Below are 21326 nucleotides of genomic sequence, written 5' to 3'. Positions count from 1 at the left end.
CAGCAGCTCAGTGCTTTAACACACTGTGCCCCTTCTACACAGCTGAAAAAAACCCACATTATCTGCTTTGAACTGCAATATATGGCAGTGTGGATTCAGATAAGCCAGTTCTAAACAGATATTGTGGGATTTTCTGCCTTGATATTCTGGATTATATGGCTGTGTGGGAGGGCCCTCAGAATAATAGGTTCGATTGACAGGAAAAGAGATTCCACCTGAACATCAGGAAGAACTTCCTGACTATAAGAGCCCTTCGACCATTGAACCGTCTGCCTCAGAGTGTGGTGGAGGTTCCTTCTTTGGAGAGTTTTAAACAGAGGCTGGGGTATTTTGTGCTTTTCCTGCTTGGCAGGGGGTTTACTCATGTGATCTCTTCCAATTCTATTATTCCAAGATTCCATGGGCCCTTCCACACAGCCCTATAACCAAGAATATTGAGGCAGAAAATCCCACAATATCTGCTTTGAACTGGGTTATCTGATCCCACACTGCCATATATTCCAGTTCAAAGCAGATGTGGGATTTTATTCAGCTGTGTGGGAGAGCCCTCAATGGAAAAGACCTGTAACATCTGTTGTTGTTGTGCCCTTGACTTACAGCAACCTTAAGGAGAACCCATCATGAGCAGCAAACTCAGGCTCCTTCCACACAGCTGCATAAAACCTCACATTACAGTAGAATCTCGCTTATCCAACATAAATGGGCTGGCAGAACGTTGGATAAGTGAAAATGTTGGATAATAAGGAGGGATTAAGGAAAAGCCTATTAAACGTCAAATTATGTTAAGATTTTACAAATTAAGCACCACAAACACGTTTTAAAACAAATAGACAGAAAAAGCAGTTCAATACACGGTAACGTTATGTAGCAATTACTGTATTTACGAATTTAGCACAAAAATATTGCAATGTATTGAAAACATTGACTACTAAAAGGCAGACTGCGTTGGATAATCCAGAACGTTGGATAAGCGAAGGTTGGATAAGTGAGACTCTACTGTATCTGCTTTGAACTGGAGTATATGGCAGTGTGGACTCAGGTAATCCGGATCAAAGCAGACATTATGGATTATCTGCCGTGATATTCTGGGTTGTGTGGCTGTGTGGAAGGGCCCCACGAGGAAAGCTCTTCCGTGGCGCGTAAGGATCGTGGCCTCTTGATGTCTAGGCCCTGCCAAGGGCGGCGATGGAAGCCCGGAAGTGGCAGCTGCAGTCCTTCTTGGCTCTGCCTCTATACCCGCAAGATGGCGCCCCCGGCCGGCGACGGGTTTCCTGCCGCGCGGTGCATTGTGGGGCGAGAGCGGTAGCAGCGGCGGCGATGATGGCGGAGAGCGAGGAGCCGTAAGTGTCTTGGCGGGCGCTGCTGCCGCCGTTGTCGCCCTGGGTCCGGGTGGGGCTCCCCCTCCGCCTGTGTTGGCCGGAGCGGGAGCCAGGGACTGACCCTTCTTTTATTCTCTCTCCCCTTATTATAGGGAGAAGAAAAGAAGGAGGCTAGAGGAGCGGCGGCGGCAGAGAGAGATGGGGTCAGTGCGGGGACAGCGAAGGGAAGGAAGGAAGGAAGGGCAAGGGAGGCCAGGGCCTCGTCTGCACCCACCGTGTAGCGCAGTTCCAAGCTGGCTTCAAACTCCCACAAAAGAAAGCCCTTCATGCGCCTCGGGGGGAGGTTTGTGTCACCACCATCCATTGGAACCACTGTCTTCAGTACTTGGAACTGCGCTAAATGGTCTGTGGAGACGGGGGCCTCAGGCACACTGAAGTTAGACCAAACAAGGTTACCTATATTATATTATTATTGCCTTGTGAGTTTTCCGGACTGTATGGCCATGTTCCAGAAGTATTCTCTCCTGACGTTTCACCCACATCTAGAGCAGGCATCCTCAGAGGTTGGGAGGTTTGTTGGAAACTAGACAACGAAGGATTCCCCCAGGCAGTAAACAGCCAGACCTTGAAGCTGAAAGGCTATTCAATGCTAATCAAGGTGGCCAATTGCAACATTCACAACTGCCTCAAACAGACAAGAGTTCTTTCTCCCATCCTGAACATTCCACTGATATATAAACCCCACTTGACTAGTTTTCAACAGACCTCACAACCTCTGAGGATGCCTGCCATACATGCTTCTGGAAGAGAGAATGCTTCTGGAACATGGCCATAAAGCCCAGAAAACTCACAACAACCAGTGTTTCCGCCCATGAAAGCCTTCGGCAACACATTCGGCCAGCAAGAAGGGGACTGATCGCACCTCCCTAGGAAGGGAGTTTTAGGGCCATCACTGAGAAGGGCCTGTCTCTCGTTCCCACCAAATGCACTTGTGACAGTGGTGAGTCTGAGAGAAGGGTCTCTCTTGACGATTTCAGGGCTCATGTGGGCTCATAGAAGGAGATTGGTCCCTCAGGGCCCGAACCATTTAGGGCTTTGTAGGCTAAAGCCAGCACTTTGAATTGTGCCTGCAAATCCCAAAAGAAGGCCACCAGCACAATAAACTAATCAACTACAGTTTCTCAGGTTTTAGATCAGGCATCGGCAAACTTCAGCCCTCTAAGTGTTTTGAACTTCAACTCCCACAATTCCTAACAGCCTAACTACATAATTAATACACACAGATAAAAACATAATACTATTAAAATACATATTTTAAAAATACATAGGGCAAAGATTAAAGCACCATTACTGATACATTATAAAGTTAAAATTCACAGTTTAAAATTGATTGTATGGGCCTGCTGGAAGAGACAGGTCTTCAATTATAATAATAACAGTAAAACTTTATTTGTATTCCGCCCTATCTCCCCGAGGGGACTCAGGGTGGAGTGTCACCCAGAGGACCTAAGTGTCCTAAAGGGCCGATTGTGCAGAAGAAGGCAATCCTGTAGGTAACCTAGACCCAAACCATGTAGGGCTTTAAAGGTCAAAACCAACACTTTATACTTTGCCTGAAAACCAACTGGCAACCAGTGAAGTGACCATAATATAGGCGCAATCCATCCCCTCCTAGTTGTTCCTCTAACGAACCTGATTGCCATGTTTCAAACTACTGTAATTGGAGTTTCCAATTTTGATACAGAGATAGCCCAATGTAAAGCACATTGTAGAAGTCCAGCCTTGAGGTTACCGGCACATGTACTGATCTAAGGCACTGCAATCTAAATAGCAATCACTGGAAGGCACAAGTGTATTTATAAAAAAAAGTAGGCCTGGTTTATTTAGACAAGATCCATGTCATTTCAAAGTTGTCCTCCATATTAGCATGATCTACAAGCTCCCCATGCTACAGGCCACTCATTATGGACAGGAACCAGGGAGCGAAGTATACAGAATGTGTTGTAAAAAGCTTACAATCAAGGGGCAACATTCTGCTATAATATAAGACTTCATACAATCTCACTTACATTCTATCATTTTGCTACTTATATTCTATCAGAGAGAAAGAATTATCAGGAAGGAAATGTGGTGGTTCCCACTTAATGGCTGCACTTAAGATGATTCTGGTTTTGAAACTTCAAAAATGTTTCTAAAGTCTGTTTCAGCCATCAGTGCAGTTTCTTATTGGTTGCATCTGTACTGTGGAATTAATGCAATTTTAGTTTGGCTGAAGGCCTTGTAAAACTACAGCTTGCATGATTCCATAGCATTGAACCATGGCAGTTAACAGTGGTCTCAGGCTGCATTAATTCTGATGAGAGTTGTAGTTGTGGGTGCATTCACCTTTTTTTGCATTCAGTGGTTGGAATTGCTTCCTTTAAAAAACTAGAAAATCTGCGTAATTCTAAGGTAAATGTTGCATTGGGTACAAAATCATATTGGGCATGTTGTACACTTATGAAGACACTACAGAATTGCACCAATTAAGTTAAGCCACTTTCCAGTCTAGGAATTCCCAGTTTATATATAAAAAGTTAAGATATTTGCCAGCTAATGTGTGAATCTACTGTTAATGTGTAGCAACTGATAAGACTCTGTCATGAAAGAAGTGAATGCCTTGCATGCCACATTCCTTTTGGATTTTTAATAAAGGCATTTTTCTTGGCTTTAAAATATTTATTTAAGCAAGTTACAATATCCCCTGATTCTAAAGCCACATACATCAATTTCTAATTTCCTCTGGATTTGTCTGAAGACTTGCATTCATTTTCTGTGAACAGTATCCATACACCCCTCCCCATTTCATTGATATTTAAAACCATGGATAATAATCAACCCATACATTTTGACTATATTTGGTCTGGAAGCATACCACAGAATTGCAGTGGAGGACTAGATAGGCTCACAAACACTTCCAAGGGAAATATTTGTTGGAACATGGGGTAAGTGAAACCGTGGATATCAAATATGTAGATTTGGGGGGTCATACTGTATCTCCTGTTTTCAATCACCTTATCAAATTCAGTGGTGAACTTTTTTTTGGCCTCCCTCTGCCCTTCATTGTCTGCTTACCTTATATATCAAGCCAGAAATAGCTGACTTCATTTTTAGAAATACTGCTTACTTCTCACTTTCTTAATTGAAAATATTCAATTCATGCACCTGAAGAAGTAGTCTTACCCTATACAGTATACCATGCATGGACAAACTTTGGCCCTCCAGGTGTTTTGGACTTCAACCCCCACAATTCCTAACATCCAGAGGGCTGAAGTTTGTCCATGCCTGCTATATACTCATGTATACATCTAGAAATTTTAGTCAGGCCTCAAAACTTGGATTAACTTATCTAAGGTGCCAATGTAACTCTTGTGTCTTAACTCTTATTAAAAAAAAGAATAATATCTGAGCAAAGAGACAAAAGGCAAGAGCTTTGTCTGTCCTGGGAGAACCTAAAAGAAGCATTAACTCCCTTTATTTCCTCCACTTCCTCTGGCTTTTTGAATGTTTAGATGGGGAAATGGCAGCAGTCATGACAGCTGACTCCTGTATGTGGCACTAACACTTTCCCCTCTCTACAGAATAACCCTCCCCTTATTAATGGGCCACATCAAAATGCATAATTTTCTCTCAAAACCTTATATATGGCTTATACATGACATTGACATATATGAGTATATACAGTAGTCTATGAAAGCTTACGCTACCAACTTCTTTCTCTCTGTTAGTGTCAATAAGGTGTCCTGTAGGAAATAGTTCCCCGGACTATTTGTCTGAGGAACACAAATCTGAAGCTTCAAGATGTCATTATACAAAGGCAGTTTCTATATCCTTTCAATTTCTAAGACTGTCTTGGTAACATATCCCATATAGTGAATTCTTTTGAATGGAAAATACGTTCTTTATCCGCTAAAGTGTTTAAATGTTAATTGAATCAATTGAATCCCAAAGATTTTGTGTATTCCCAGTAATTATAATAAAATAGATGAATAGAATATTTTTCATCATTAATAAAATAGATGAATAGAATATTTTTCATTTTTCATCAAGGTTTGTGTGAGAAATACCTCAACAGTGCAAAATGGAAATCTTTTAGGTTTGTGGAGACACTGTTCTTGTGCATGTGTTTCTTTTCTTACTGGTTTTTTGCAGCTGAATTTCTGTGTTCTGTGCAGAATGGCTGTTGATGGTGGGTGTGGGGACAATGGAGACTGGGACGGTCGCTGGAACCATGTAAAGAAGTTCCTCGAGCGATCTGGACCATTCACACACCCTGATTTCGAGCCAGGCACTCAAGTGAGAAAATGTTATTTTCAATACAAATGTCTCTAGTATTGTGTTGTCTGTTGTTGTGTACACATCTGTCTGTTTGCATTCATTGGTGAGCAAGACTATATGTCTGAAATTAACAAAATAGTTTTGTCTGTGACTGACCAGTGATCTTGCATAATGAAGGATAGGTTAAAGGGTAGCTGTGGATACCAAGAACCTCTTGAATTTTTCATGTATGCAAGAGCAAATTATGATAATTAACTAAACTGTGAAACAGTAAACATGAAACAGTGTGTGAACTAGCAAGATGATGTCAAATTGCTTATTTGTCTTTGTGTTATACCTAATGCCTGTTAATACCCAAGTAGATTGCAGATAGATTGATAGAGTGATAGAGTCCAAGGTTGAAATATATGTAATGATAACTGGGTTTAGATGGTTTTTTTTGGAATTGGTATGCTTTAACATACTCCGCATATGTATACCAGTTGCTCCTGCTTATGTGGCCATGTTATTCTTTGTATCTGTCCTTTTAATTTGAGTTACCATTACATTTTAAAAAATATGTTACTTCATTACAAGGAAGAATTCTGACTGTAAATGTATGCCTGTGTGTACCTGGTTATAAACCTTTACCCAATTGATATTTCCATTGAATAGATATGTTCACATGTACATTGATTCAGGAATGGGCATAGTAGTGGCCTCAGAATAGTTTGGATTATATTGAAAAGGATTAGTAGGACGCCAGGTCCTTTTTATTGTGTAGAGGTGGCAGGTCAAGAGTGTATTTATGTAGATTCTCACTGCATGGAATAGTAGATTAAGCAGTCAATATGATAGTAATGTATGTTAAATTTTGAATATATTTTGTTTAGTGTGTCCTTATTAATATTTGTTTTTATATACATTTGATATTTTAGAAAATCAGATTATTATGCGACAGTGCAGATCTAATCTATACTGAATAAATAAAGACTCATTTACAGTAACTTACTTTGATTTTGACTTTTTAAAAATACTATAATGTTATGTAGTAAGTTTGTGCCACTGTACTAGTTAGAATCTATTTCCCTGTTTTCAACAAACTGTTTGTCTTGGTTCTTTACAGCCCCTTGACTTTCTGTTAAACACGTGTAAAGTTCTAGTTATTGGAGCAGGAGGATTAGGATGTGAACTTCTGAAAAATCTGGTAACAGTTTCATTTTTATTTGTTGAAAACCTGCTCTATTTACATAGAAGATGTTTATTTCGCATGTTTTTCTTCCATGCCTATGAAATTATCCAGACTTATTGGGTTTAATATTATCTAACAATATAATGCATATTAATAAATTGCTTCAGCATCTAAGAATGTAAATGACTTACAACAATGAAAGCCAGTGCAATCTTATAATGAATGAAGGATGTACTTCACATATAGTGGGTTATGCAGTCTTTCCAGATCTATAAAAGCATACAAGAATCCCAGTATTATGTGCATAGTTATTTCAGTAGTGGTCCCTGTAGCTTCAGAATGCTAGAATCTTTTACAAAATGTTTCTTAGATGTTGAACTATATTTGAATTGTATAAAGAAAGCTTGTCCAAAAATAAAATCAAAGACAGTTCTGTCTTAATGTCCTCTGGAGTGTCATTTCTGGGCCTTTGTAATGCCATGTATAAGTTAAATTCATGGTTTGTTCAAACAATGCACCTTTGGACCCAAACTATTCAAAATTGCCCTTTGGGTGCATCTACACTATAGAATTAATGGAATTTGACACCACTTTAACTTCTTTGGCTCAGTGCTATGGAATCTTGGGATTTGCAGTTTGGTGAGGCATCTGTATTCTTTGGCAGACAATGCTAAAAAGCTTGTAAATGTCAACTCATGGTTCTATAGCAATGCACTTTAGGAATCAAAGTGGTGTAAAACTGCATCAGTTTTACAGTGTAGATGCACCCCAAGGGTTCTTTTCGTCACCTTGAATCTAAAGGCACCTTGTCTGAACAAAGCCTGGGTTTTCGTTGTACAAGGCACCCTTACTGAATTTTTTAAATTTAGTATCCAGTGCTCTCCTAAAATCTACAGTCCACACTATTCCTGAGATTTCCTTACATTCTGCTAATGGTGGAGAATCAGGAAAGTGTTGTTATACAAGTGTAATTTTACTCATCCTTTACTAGATCAATATCATGCCATACTCAGGGAGCATAGAACATGATGATAAACTGAATATCTAATGCATTTGCAAGATAATATCACTAAGTGCCTGGCAGTATTGAATAGCCTTTCAAATCCATGGATGCTAGGGGAAAACCTTTACCTTTACCTTTACCTTTAGATAGCTTTAAAAGACAGATTGTGTTGGAGACCTCGTTAAGTTTCAGAGCCTTCGGAATCTAGCTTCTTTTAAGACATTGTTTTCTCAATAGATTCAGCTTTTTTTTATTTGCTTCTGACTATTAAATTGCCAACCAGCTTTACTCAGGACCACTGAATTTGGCTTGCTGGTTCTTAGGGCCTAGAAAGAAACAGGACACACAGTGATCTCCTGTTGCCTTTCCAACTCTTAACTAAAGTTGGCTGTATGTATAATTATTGGAAATGATCAGGTGCTTTCCTTCTGTTTGGCAATATTTCTGTTTTTCATTTAGTTCTATGTGTCTTCTGGCTATTTCCAAAATTGATGTTGAGATTGCCATATTTCCAGTTTGTCACTGCGCAAAAGTAAATGAGAACCAGTATGGTGTAGTGGTTTGAGTAATGGGGCTGTGTTATCGTAGGTACATCTATACACTAAAACCTGACATTTCAAGCCAGGCAGCACCTGGCCCAGCAGATTAGGGAAATGTATGATTTATGGCTGGATGAAACTAGTTAGACTTTGGAACACATTTTGTGTAAAGCAGTTGAGCTTCTGAGGGTGCATGTACAGTGTGGAATTAATGCAGTTTGACACTACTTTAACTGCCAAGTCACAATGCTTTGAAATCCTGAGAGTTGTAGGTTTACATGATATTTAGCTTTCATTGCCAAAGTGTGTTGCTGGCTCACCAAACTATAATTCTCAGCACTCCAGAGTCTTGAGCTATGGCAGTTCATGTGGTGTCAAACTGCATTAATTCTTCAGTGCAGATGCACCCTAAGAAAAGAGTTTCAATACTCAATTGTAAGTTTCATATTAAGATGGAAACCATACATATTTAAGTGATTTCATTGGCCCTTTCTTAAGTATAGTAGAAACTGGAACAACAAAGTTTAAAATATCAGAGTTTGCTCACAAAAAACAAGTACTGGAAAGATATATGATCTCAGAGCTGGCAGAACTCCAAGTTACATTCTATAAGCATTTTATCAAGTCTGCCAGAGTATTCTCTTAAAAAACATCCCTTATGTAACAGGAATGTTAGCATTCTGTGTTTGACTTTGGGGCTGATGCATCAGTAGGATAATAATATAATAATAAAACTTTATTTATATTCTGCCCTGTTTCCTCGGAGGGACTCAGGGCAGATTCCAAACATAAAAGGCAGACATTCAATGCCTAAATACACCCATAACAATGAAAATTGACAACTCTATATATAAAAACAAATTATAACTTAACAGCTAAAATTAAATTAAAAATGCAACCTGTTACATCAGACATAAAATAAGACATCAAACAGAAGCATCAATTTCCCAGTTCCTTGGGGGCAAATAGATTGATCATTGCTCAAAATGTCTATTGAGCTGGTGGGGTGAATGTTTTAAATAAAGTATAAAGCAGGGATCTCCAAAGTTTTTGAATCAATGGGTATAGCTGAAATGTTTAGTAAGTATCATTGGCATCATTGCAAGTACAATTGCCAAAGGAGAGGTTTTATAATACTTAAAATTTTGCTGTGGTGGGTGCAGCCAATTCAGCAACTCCCAGAAGGAAACTAATTAAGTTAAAATGCATCTTGTTTGAAAAACAGACTACTGTTTAGTGACTGACCATGGTGTGCTTAAAAGCAAAATGCCTTTTCTACACCCACTTGCTGCCACCTGCCATCTTCTTTAGATCCCACAAGGGATCCAGAGGCATTTGAGAAAAGGAGAATGAAGATAACAGGTGGCTGCAAACCAAGTCCTTTGCTTGGCAGGCCACCAGGCTGTTAAAAAAGGAGGAGCAAATGAGTGAACAATGAAGTGCCTACCAGGAGGTGGGTTTTTTTTAATGCTAAATCTTTGACAAGTATTAGTTTTTCCAGAAATATTAACAAATGAAAGGTTTCTGATTTGCTTTTTGTAACCCTGATTTCTTCATCTGTGCAGGCTTTGTCTGGTTTTAGACAGATTCATGTCATTGATATGGACACCATTGATGTATCTAACTTGAATAGACAGTTCCTGTTTCGGTAAGTCACACTTCTAAATTTCCTGTTTGCCCATGCAGTGTGAAATGAAGCTGTCATCTACAAGAAACTGTTACACCCCTAGGCAGTGAGAGCACTGAAAACCAACACAGAGGTCAATAACAATATAATATCTTTATTAAAGCAAAATAAGTTCCAAAAGGAATTAAACAGCAAAGTTGAATAAGCAATTGACCTTTCAGGAAAGATCAAATTAGTCCAATAAGTGAAAGTCTTATGTCCAATGTTAGAGTCCAAAATCCAGAAACCGAAACACACTCAAACTCGGCTTGAGTATTGAGTGGGGGAAAAGGAGCAAAGTGGCAAGAAGAGTTCTCTGGAGTAAATGTCCAAAAGCAGGATTTCAGGGCAAGGCATAAACTGGATGTGCAGGAGCTGAAACGCAGTCCAAACTTGGCAAGGAGGTAGACCGGCGCCCGGTCTACTCAAGAGTAGCACACCTTCAGGCCACTTGGATTTCAAGAGCTAGAGACGATGATGCTTCTCAGTTAGAAGTAAAGTTGACACCATGAAAGAAAGTTCTCAGCGCAATACTTTTATTGAAGTTCATAAGTTCCCCCAAACCAGGTGCCTGACTCCCTAAAACTTCCCAAGAGAACTGAGCTTGTCACAGTCACCACACCAGGTGTCTAACTCCCAAATTCTTCCCAAGAGAACAGGGCTTAGCCATAGTCGCCACGCTCCACTAATCTGGCGCTTCTCTGCAAGCTTTGTCTTTGCGATCTCTCTGTTTGGACAAATGCCCTACGATCAAACACTAAACCTTCTGGAGAATCTGGGAGAGCCGGCACTGTTTCAAGGGCATCGTTAATTGGCTCTGGCTCGGAGATGTCAACATGAGGCATCTGGAAAGGAGTTGAATCTTGCTGACATGGGAGAAAACCCAAGTCTTCTTCGTCCTGGACAGTAATGACCACAGGGTCAGGGGCCAAAGGTGCCCTAGGCATCACAGAAACCCTCTTTCACTTCAGTAAGACTTACGATGGTCTCCCGTCGAAGAACTAAGTAGGGCTGATCCTGCTTAGATTCCCAAACCAAATGAGATTTGATGGCTTGACTATATATTGTAGAGACTCATTGAAATAAATATTTTGATTTCATCAGATCTGGTTTAAATATGATTAAATCTGGGTTCACTCTCCTGTGTCTGTAAAGAGTAGATATAAAGAAATATTAATATTCATAGAAAGTAAAACACTATGACTTGTAGTTTAAAACAATGAATTTATTATTACAACATAGTATTATACTAGACTGAAATGGATTCAAGGATAGTGCCATCTCTGACAGAATCACTAAGTGTCATCCTTTCCTGTTTATAATTAGCAAACTCCTTTGGACCTTTGCAAAAGGCAAACAGATTTTGCTTTTTAACATGTTTTGATTTTACAGACCTAAGGATGTTGGACGGCCTAAAGCAGATGTTGCTGCTGAATTTTTAAATAACCGAATTCCCAATTGTGCTGTTGTTCCGTATCCTTTTATGAAGACATGATAACATGGATTTATACTTCATATGCTCAGTCTCCTATGTTTCCTGATGTTTTGTTTGACTTATTGTATTGCATGACTAAAAGATAATTTACATTCTCAAAGGGTACGTTTTTCTAAACTGATTTTTAGATTTTTTGCTCTAGGGTTGAATATTGATCTATTTTAAGGCACCAGAAAATTCAGAGTGAGTTATATTAGAAAGTCTTGAGCCAGCATTCTGTTTCCCATAGTGCTTCACCATGTTTGATAGGAATCCCTCACTAATATATGAGGTCAATAGTCTTCTTCCACTGTTTTTCCCAAGCAATATTAGATAGGGGTAGTCTGAAATATAGTCATATTATTATGAGTCTAGCTTTGTTTTAGTAACTCTCCAAATTTTTGAAGGGGAATGTTTTAGAGCAGTGGTTTTCAACCTGTGAGTCCACAGATATTTTGGCCTTCAACTCCCAGAAATCCCAGCCAGTTAACCAGCTGTTAGGACTTTTGGGAGTTGAAGGCCAAAACATCTGGGGAACCACTGTTTTAGAGCCATTTTAAAACATTGTTTTTTGAGACTTGGATTTTGTGGTGTTTAAAGTATGACTTGTATACTCAGTTCGGTGCTATTTATGTACTAAACTGGTAAACCTAAGAAAATTCCTTTACTATAACTTGCTTTCAGACATTACAAAAAGATTCAGGACCTGGATGAATCTTTTTATAGACGTAAGTTGTGGATTTTTTTTCTCAGACTGAGAAGTTGTGACTAAAACAATTTGTTCTCTAGATCAGGGCTTCTTAAACTGTGAGTCCCAATCCCAAATGGGATTCCCTTAGCTCAATGTTGGGGTTGCGAAAAATTTGGCAACAGTAAAAGTTTTCTGAGCGCCACTCATTTACACGAACCTCTTAGCAAAAGCATGCAGTGTCTAGAGTGGATTCTGTAGAAAATGTTTCAGCTGTGCTTCATAAAATGGAAAATCAGCCTGTTCATTAAGTCTTGCAAATGTTGATGTATTGTCAGTAAAGGTTTAGGTTTTTATACCTATTTTATATTTAAATACCTATATATCCGAGGTCATAAATAATTTTTTTGGGTGGAAAAGAATCATGGGTAGAAAAAGTTTAAGAATCCCTGCTCAAAATTACTGCAACTTTCCTCAGTTCTAGCCAACGTAGCCAATAATAAGGGATTATGGAAACCGTAGTGGCAAAAGTTCCGAAGGGGCACATGTTGGCTATGTATACTGAAAAAGTAATATAATATTTTAAACAGAACTCTCAGTTTATAAAGTGTAGTTCATTTATAAAACCAGCAGGAAAATATCCTAACAATATTGGATGGTGGCATAAATATTATGTCAATATAACAACATTCATATCTTTTCTTCTAGAATTTCATATCATTGTATGTGGATTGGATTCAATAATTGCAAGAAGATGGATAAATGGCATGCTGGTAAATATTTTTGATAATTAAATAGTAAAGTTGCTCAGTATTTGCAAAATATGAGCAGTGGAATTCCACTTAATTATTAACTATTCAGGATATGAAATGCAATCTATATATTTTTCACAGCATATGCAGTTTGCCTTGAATCAAGAGAGAGAAATGAAAGAGGACATTTTGTGTTTTTTCAGATGTTTTTCTACATTCCTCCCTTTCTCCCACAACCTTTCAGAAACTGTAGGCAAAAGTTTATAATATCTCAATTAAAAGTTGAGTAAGAGTGTTGGAGGCAGGACTGCCATGTGGATTGCTATTTCTTGTCCCTGTAATAAGATACTTAAGAAATGTATACCAAAGCCATTGGAAAATTGGTATAGATGCCACCTCCAGTCATACTGTGCCATTTCAAAGAAATCTGTTGTGTCAGTAACGTATCTCAAATGTCTTGGTAGATCTCCAGTGTGTGTATCTGCCATATATCCCACAGCTACAATAATATCTTTCCTGATTTGGTATACAAAAGGGTACTGGAATGTAGAGGGTGGATGGTGTTGATTTAAGCTTATGCAGTGCGAAAATATATAGATTTCATTTAAATCACTTAATGTAGGATTTTGAAAGGCAACATATTTTAGTGTGGACACCTTCTGCAACAGAATTACGCATAGTTATTGCTACAGTTACTTCAGACAATTGAAATGAGGCCTGAACATTAAGTACAGGCAGTCCCTCGGTTACGATAAGTTCTATAGGTTTGTTCTTAACTTGAATTTATATGTAAGTCAGAACAGGTACATTTTTAAAGTGTAGTTCCAGCCAAATATACATGCATCTGTGTGTGTGTGTATTCTAGCTTTGGATAACATAGGGAAGGCTTAACACCCCTGTAACATTTCTTTTGCTGTCTGTGCCCCTGTTCACCTCACTTTATGTCATTGTGACAATTGGATTTTGAAAGTTGTGGGTTGTCATGGAAACAAGGATTTGGTGCTAAAGCTTCAGTGAAGACACCTTTTCCCCATGATAACTCTTTCAGGAGTGAATTTTCCTTCCTATGGATAGATTTCTCTCACTTCCTGTTGTCTTACCCCCTTGTAACATTTGTAAGTTGGATGTTTGTCATTCAGAGTCTGCCTGTATATAAATTAAGATAAGGAGCTAAGTGTAGAGGGAATGATCCTAATGCAGTGAATTCTGATTTCCTCTGCAGATTTCTCTTTTAAACTATGAAGATGGGGTGTTGGATCCGAGTTCCATTATACCGTTGATTGATGGTGGAACAGAAGGCTTTAAAGGAAATGCTCGTGTGATCATTCCTGGAATGACAGCTTGTATTGAGTGTACTCTTGAGCTTTATCCACCACAGGTAGCTAAAAAGAATTGAGCGGATACAGGTGGGGTTTTCCTCTATTCAAAGGCATGATAAATAATTTTTGGATTTCTTTCCATCAGGTCAATTTTCCCATGTGTACAATTGCTTCAATGCCTCGGTTACCAGAACACTGTATTGAGTATGTCAGAATATTGCAGTGGCCCAAGGAACAGCCTTTTGGAGGTAATCGGTGAATTCTTTGCATTTCAATCAAAATATAAATTTGAGTAATGTAAAAACCTTGTCCTGTTTATTTTACTCACCTTGCAAGATATTACCTAAATGTAATTATAGAACTCCCTCATCATGTTGTGACTTCCTGATTCTCTAAATTGTGTTTGTAGCAGAAATTGCAGTTCTTAATAAGCCTTGACCTTGAGTCCCATTTTGGTAGAAAGGTGAGGTATACATTAAATCAAATACATAAATAATGCTCCTGTAAATGTTTTCTTGTTAGTCACTCTTTCAATGAGATTCCAAGGATATGTGGTTTATGAACCATGATAAATTGTGGGTGTGAAGGACTAATATTAGTTATACCTTTTCTTGTAGAAGGTGTTTCTCTGGATGGAGATGACCCAGAACACATTCAGTGGATTTTTGAAAAATCATTAGAAAGAGCATCACAGTTTAGTATCAAAGGTGTAACTTATAGGCTCACACAAGGTAAAATTGATTAAAAGCTGTCTATTCAAATTGTATTGTTGTCCTCTGGGAAACTGGTGGCAAACTAATTAATTTTCTGCATTTTACATAAGAGCTGCACCAGCTCGAACAAGAGTCCTATCTATCTCAAGATGCTGTTGATACTACATCTGTAGATTTTATTAAGTCTACAGAAATCTTTCATGCTGTTGTTAAACATACTGTTGTACATAGCAATAGTGTAATGGTGTGTGGCATTTTTTCTCTCAATACAGGAGTTGTAAAGCGAATCATTCCAGCAGTAGCTTCTACAAATGCTGTGATTGCAGGTACAGTAATGCTCTGAGTTTTGGGTTCTAGTTATATGTTTAACATTTCAGCTAGAGATGGTATTTTGGTACTTTTATGTTTGACTTGAATGTGTGTGTATATAAAAGGAAACAAGTTACAATGCACTGTTTATGTACCTATGCTTAGCATATATAGGATGTGAGGTTTAGGTTGCAGTCTTCTGCAGATTTCCTAAGAAGTAAATCACACTGATGGCAATGGAATTTATTTATGTATAAATTAGGCCAAAATTAGGCTGATAGAATGGAAATGTTGCAGCTGGGAAGGTGATTTCCAAAGTGTTCAAGCTTTAGGCCTAAATCCAGTTGTTTGTTCTGGGTACACTAAATCCATTCATCAGTAAAACCTAAATTAGTGTAGAGTGGTTGAATTACCAAAAGATTACCAGAAAATTACCAGAAGAACCTCAGAAGAGATTCAATGACTCTCTTCTATTTGAGACTTAACAATTGGGTGTAGGCCTTAGAAAAACACATGTAAATGGATAGTTTAGGGAAGCTAGATGCCATCAACATGGGGATTCAGATTCTGCTGGCATCTAATTCAGTATCTGATACAGAGTAATTTTCCAAGTTAATGGACTCTGATCCATTTAAGTGAAATCCAGGTTTCCTGCATAGCAGCATTTGGTGATATCCAAGCTTTAGACACCTTAAAATGTTCATTGTCCGTGGTTCTGTAAATCTGACAGTTGATTATTATCTTCCCTTCTTTGATGTTTAAATAGTTCAGGTTTTTCATCTCTCTCCTTTTCCATGTAGCTATATGTGCCACGGAAGTATTCAAAATAGCCACAAGGTAATTTGCTTCCTAATTAAATATTTTTGCAAATGTGTTGTTTATAAAGGCTAACAGGTTGTTTTTTCCCCATTACAGTGCATATATGCCTCTGAACAACTATTTGATGTTTAATGATGTAGATGGTCTCTACACATACACTTTTGAAGCCGAGAAGAAGGTTGGTGATGCAGAAAAAATGTCTTATTTCTTCTTGACATTCCTTGGACTTATTTTCTAATACATTTTCCAAAAAATTAAAGAAGGAAAACTGGAATGCATTGTGGTAATTTTTTGATGGGAACTGCAACTGTTAAAGATAGATTGATAGAGTGATAGAGGGAGGGAGAGGGAGAGATCTGCATTTGTTTTATGACTCAATCTGAAATTCGAAATATTTGGTTGTTTTTCTTTGGGAAGCTAATGCCCTTTTTTTAAAAAAAAAAATTGTATATGTTGCCAATTTATTTTATATGTTGTATGTAATATTTGAACTTCAAAAGCAATCTCTTTCCTATCTTGTTGACAAAGTTAAAATCTAGGATATGTCAACTCCAAAAGTCATGAGGCACATTTTAAAAGGTGTACCTACCTGGGTTTTTTTTTTTAATTCTTAGCATGGTGTTGCAAAAAGGTGAACAAAACACAAGATAATATCTTCATTTGCAGAAATTTCTTTTGTATATTGCATGTGTTTTTTGGGAGAGTGTGTGTGCTAATTTGAATTATACCATTTACATCACAAAGATGCTGATTACTCCATTTGCAACTTCACAGGAGAACTGTTTGGCTTGTAGCCAGCTTCCACAAAACATAGAATTTTCTTCATCAGCTAAACTGCAGGAGGTCTTGGATTATTTGACCAACAGTGCTTCGTTGTAAGTGGATTGATACACTGTTTATTTAAAAGCCTTTACCAGAAATTCTAAAAACACATTCTTACCAGATTTGGTGTGGTGAAACTAGGATTTTTGGTTTGCAGTCTTACTAATTATTATTTTTCTTCCACAGACAAATGAAATCTCCTGCAATAACAGCCACGGTATATGGGAGAAATAAAACTCTTTATATACAGGTGATCAATATAGCTGACTAGTTAAGCTGTTTATTTCAGTTTAAACAAAAGTATTATAAAGTGTATGTTTTTTCTTCTCTCCATTCCAGTCAGTAGCTTCAATTGAAGAACGAACAAGGCCAAATCTTACAAAGACCTTAAAAGGTAACTTTAAAAAAAAAAACATATTCAGGGAGAGCCAGTGAGGTGGAATGGTTTTAGCATTGGACTACAACTCTTGAAAAAGGGTTTGAATCTTATCATGGAGACGACTAGGTGACCTTGGGCAAGTCACATTTTGGCAGCATCAGAGAAAGGCAAAGCCTCCTTTGAATAAATCTTGCCAAAAGACCCCAATATTGGCTTGCCTTGTGGTCACCATAAGTCGGAAATTACTTGTAGGCACACAACAATCACTACAAACTCTGCTGGCCTTACAGCAATTTATGACAAAATCTACAATCTATACAGGACCAATGCCTTCATTTTCCAATCAAAATGCAGGAAATTTATCATGCACGCTTTTGAAACTTCAGTGGAAAGCCTCCATCAGACTAAGATGTTAATAATCATACAGGAGAAGAAATTTATTTATTTATTTCCAATATTCCTATCCCGCCCTTCTCACCCAAAGGGGCTCAGGGCGGCGTACAATTGGCAACCATTCGATGCCGACACATAATTAAAATCATAACAGCATTTAAAATCCATTACAAACAACGAATACAGTATAAAATAAAACATATGGTTAAAATCCGTTCATCCAATATCCTCGTGCTTTAGCCATACATCAGTCTGGGTCTTCTTTGTCATTTATTCGTTAAAAGCCTGAGCACATAACCATGTTTTTAGGGCTTATCTAAAACTCAAAAGGGTTGGGGCTTGCTGTATATCTCTGGGAAGGGTGTTCCACAGCAGAAAGGTCGCAATGTTCATAAACACAGGCCTATATTTCTTCTCCAGTGTTGTTTCCGTTGTCTGTTAAGATGGTCTAAGGGGATATTGTCTAGGGACAAAGAGCAATAAAAAGACAGGTAATAAAACATTTTTAAAAATTCTTGAAGCATATAACTCAATTGTAAAACAGCTGTGTAGAGGGAACTGATTCCTCTTTGATAAAGTCATATGGTGAAATATACACTGTGCATATCTCCGTGATCGCATTTCCTCCTATGAGCCAGTGTGGACCTTGAGATCATCCGGGGAGGCTCTTCTCACGTTCCCACCACCGTCTCAAGTGCGGCTGGTGGGGACGAGGGAACGAGCCTTCTCGGCAGTGGCCCTCCCCGGCTCTGGAATGCACTGCCAAAAGAGATTAGACAATCCCCTACATTATCCAATTTCCGTAAGGAACTGAAGACCTGGTGGTGTCGGCAGGTTTTTGAGTAATTACATTGGACTACCGCTGATTTCTGGGCCTGAATATATTGCACAAGATTTCCCTAGCCTAAAATGATGCATTTTAATATATTGGGTTTATGGTTCCCGTCCCCTTGATCTGGTCATGTAAATGTTGTTTATTGTTATAATTGTATTATTTTACTTTGTTTAATAATGTGTTATTATGTTGTTATGTAATGTTTGTGTTGCTTTTATGACTGTAAACCGCCCTGAGTCCCATCCGGGAGATAGGGCGGTATATAAATAAAGTTTTATTATTATTATTATTATTATTATTATTATTATTATTATTATTATTATTATATCACTAAACGTTTATTTAATTCGATTTGCCCAGTCAGGTTTAACAAAATAGTTAGGAATCAACAGCACAGCCATATTATTAAAAAAAGTTTTGCCTATAAATGTGACAGAGAAGCTAATGGAATAGAGATTTAATGCCCCTGTTTTCAGTTTCCACCTAAACATGAGTATCAGATGTATAAGACATCACTGGCCTTAGTAAATAACAAGGTGCCCCTTCATGATCTTTGGTAGTCAAAGGAATGACTGCTTTGGCTATACTGAACTTCACAGCTGAGCCCTTGCAGTTTTTCAGTGTTATCAAAATTATGTGTTAACTGTCTTTTACAGCTATTAATGTGATGTAAGCACCTTTCACTTGATGGTGTTTGTACGGAAGCAGGGGAATGGCTATGTATCTAATTATATAAATGAGGATTCTGGCAGAAATGGTAGAATCCAACAAAAACACATCACTGAATCCCAGTATTTGTGATTTCCTTCTTTTGAAGAATTGCTGTGCTGGCTCCCTACTTACTTTGGCTGCTTTCATGAAAATACAAAACAAAGGAGACTCTTTAATTCATTATCTATTCAAAGATAGCTGTTGGTTCTTCATATTAAAATTGCAGTATATAAGCTAGATTGTAAAAATGAGGCAAGTTAAAGAAAATTGGCAGAATCCAGAGATTTCTTGGGTACAGCAAAGTAGAGATTGTCTCCCTTCTACAAAATGCTTGAAACCAGAATGTTTTCAGATTTTGGATTCTTGGGGATTTTGGAATAGTTTTGCATATACAGTAAATGAAGAATAAAGGGAAGGAGGGCTAGTTGCACACCCAGTGCCCACTAAGTTTTAAACTCAAGGACCCTTATGGAGGAAAGAGAAGACATGTGTAATTAGTCCCCTTCCCCAAAGGCAGAGTTCATATTAAGGAGATCCCAATTTGTATTCATTCAGTTATTTCCATTTTAATCTGAAGCTTTAATCAACAAATTGCCCTAATGCTTGCATACTAATGCAACAGCAACTACTCAGATAAAAACAAAATGTGAACTTCTTTGTCTTTTTACAGAACTACTATGGAGCATTCTGTGCTTATAACTTTTTCTTGTTTGCAGAGCTAGGACTTGTTGATGGCCAGGAACTTGCAGTTGCAGATGTCACTACACCACAAACTGTACTCTTCAAACTTCATTTTACTACTTGATGAAAATGCAAGGGATGTTGATATGCACTGAAGAAAGCTTGCACAACCTGTAAAGCTACTGTTATGCACTATACCAGGAGGAAAGACAACTTACCCAGACATTATTCCTGTTGTTGCAAGCATTGCTGGAAATTAGTTTACTCTGAGTAAATTGCTCTTACTTTCGAACTGACTTTGAAAACCAATATTTGGTTGTTATCTGTATAAATCTCAGTAATGTACAGAAATCTTGATGTATAGCAATTTTTTGAAAAATTGTTATTACACTTAAGTCATGACAACACTTCCTCCTGCATGTGGAAATTTCATTGTAGTCAATAGATTAGTAGTACCTATGAATTAGAAACATGCAAATTCTCCAAATACATACAATAAAAAAGCAAACAAAGATTTTTAAATTGTTTTCTAAAATCTCAAAATCTTAGTTCAGACAGCCGGATAGTAGAATAAAATAAGGGATGTATTTCTTGCTTTATTTAATGTCTTCAATGACTTGTTATATATTAAAAATTGCCAAAACGTAAGTGTATTTTTTCACAATATGGAAAAGTTTTACTTTCCCCTGTAGATAAAAAAATGAAATTCCTCTGTATATTTGCAAATACTATTGTTAATGTGCATGCAGTTGCTTGATTGTTATTCAGGACTGGTGTTTCACAGTTAGAGTATTTATTAATAAAAAGTGTACAAGGATTACCTCAACCTGTTAGCATGTTAGTGATGCCTGCTTGAAGATCAGCACAGCTACCCATGGGGGAAAAAACACTATCCAAAGTCTGCTTCAGATGAGCCTGGCTCTATATTATAGAACAAATGCAGTTTGACACCACTTTTAACTACCATGGCTCAGTGCCATGGAATCACAGGAATTTTAGTTTTGTGAGACAGCAGTATCTGTAGCAGAGATGCTTAAAGACCTTGTAAAAGTACATCTCCATGATTCCATAACATTGAACCATGGCAGTTAAAGTGGTATAAATCTTCATTAATTCTCCAGTGTAAATGCATCTTGAATTTCTGAAAAGCTTATGCTATGACAGTTGGTTCTCAACCTGTGGGTCCCCAGAGGTTTTGGCCTTCATCTCCCAGAAATCCTAACAACTGGTAAATTGGCTGGGATTTCTGGGAGTTGTAGGGCAAAACACCTGGGGACCCACAAGGTGAGAACCACCGTGCTGTGAGCATAACTGAATCTGTTACCAAATTCAATGTGTTCAATGTTCTTCCAATCCGTTATGAACATCGGACACAGTTTTAGCATGACAATCACTTGGAATGATAGAATAATAGAG

General features: G+C 37.9%; 1 protein-coding gene across 3 annotated transcripts; it reads left to right on the top strand.

Moving 5' to 3' along the window:
* The first annotated feature begins 1211 nt into the window (after positions 1–1211).
* Positions 1212–20736, top strand: uba3 (ubiquitin like modifier activating enzyme 3). Of its 3 annotated transcripts, none has more exons than XM_062969694.1 (18): positions 1222–1340; positions 1472–1522; positions 5534–5654; positions 6742–6822; positions 9915–9997; positions 11408–11488; positions 12174–12217; positions 12886–12950; positions 14152–14307; positions 14394–14496; positions 14866–14979; positions 15234–15287; positions 16071–16107; positions 16186–16267; positions 16864–16964; positions 17098–17161; positions 17251–17305; positions 18104–18804. In XM_062969694.1, exons 1-18 carry the CDS (start codon positions 1318–1320, stop codon positions 18133–18135), a joined length of 1347 nt encoding a protein of 448 aa, XP_062825764.1. In that variant the 5' UTR covers positions 1222–1317; the 3' UTR covers positions 18136–18804. The 3 variants fall into 3 exon arrangements, with proteins under 3 accessions (XP_003217852.3, XP_062825764.1, XP_003217851.3); XM_003217803.4 differs by lacking the exon at positions 18104–18804 and adding an exon at positions 19946–20736 and having other exon boundaries at positions 1223–1340; XM_003217804.4 differs by lacking the exons at positions 1472–1522; positions 18104–18804 and adding an exon at positions 19946–20736 and having other exon boundaries at positions 1212–1340.
* Positions 20737–21326: the final 590 nt, after the last annotated feature.

Source organism: Anolis carolinensis, chromosome 2, assembly GCF_035594765.1.
Source record: "Anolis carolinensis isolate JA03-04 chromosome 2, rAnoCar3.1.pri, whole genome shotgun sequence".
Taxonomy (NCBI): domain Eukaryota; kingdom Metazoa; phylum Chordata; class Lepidosauria; order Squamata; family Dactyloidae; genus Anolis; species Anolis carolinensis.
Note: the sequence above shows the minus strand (reverse complement) of the source record. Positions and strands in the feature narration are given on the sequence as shown.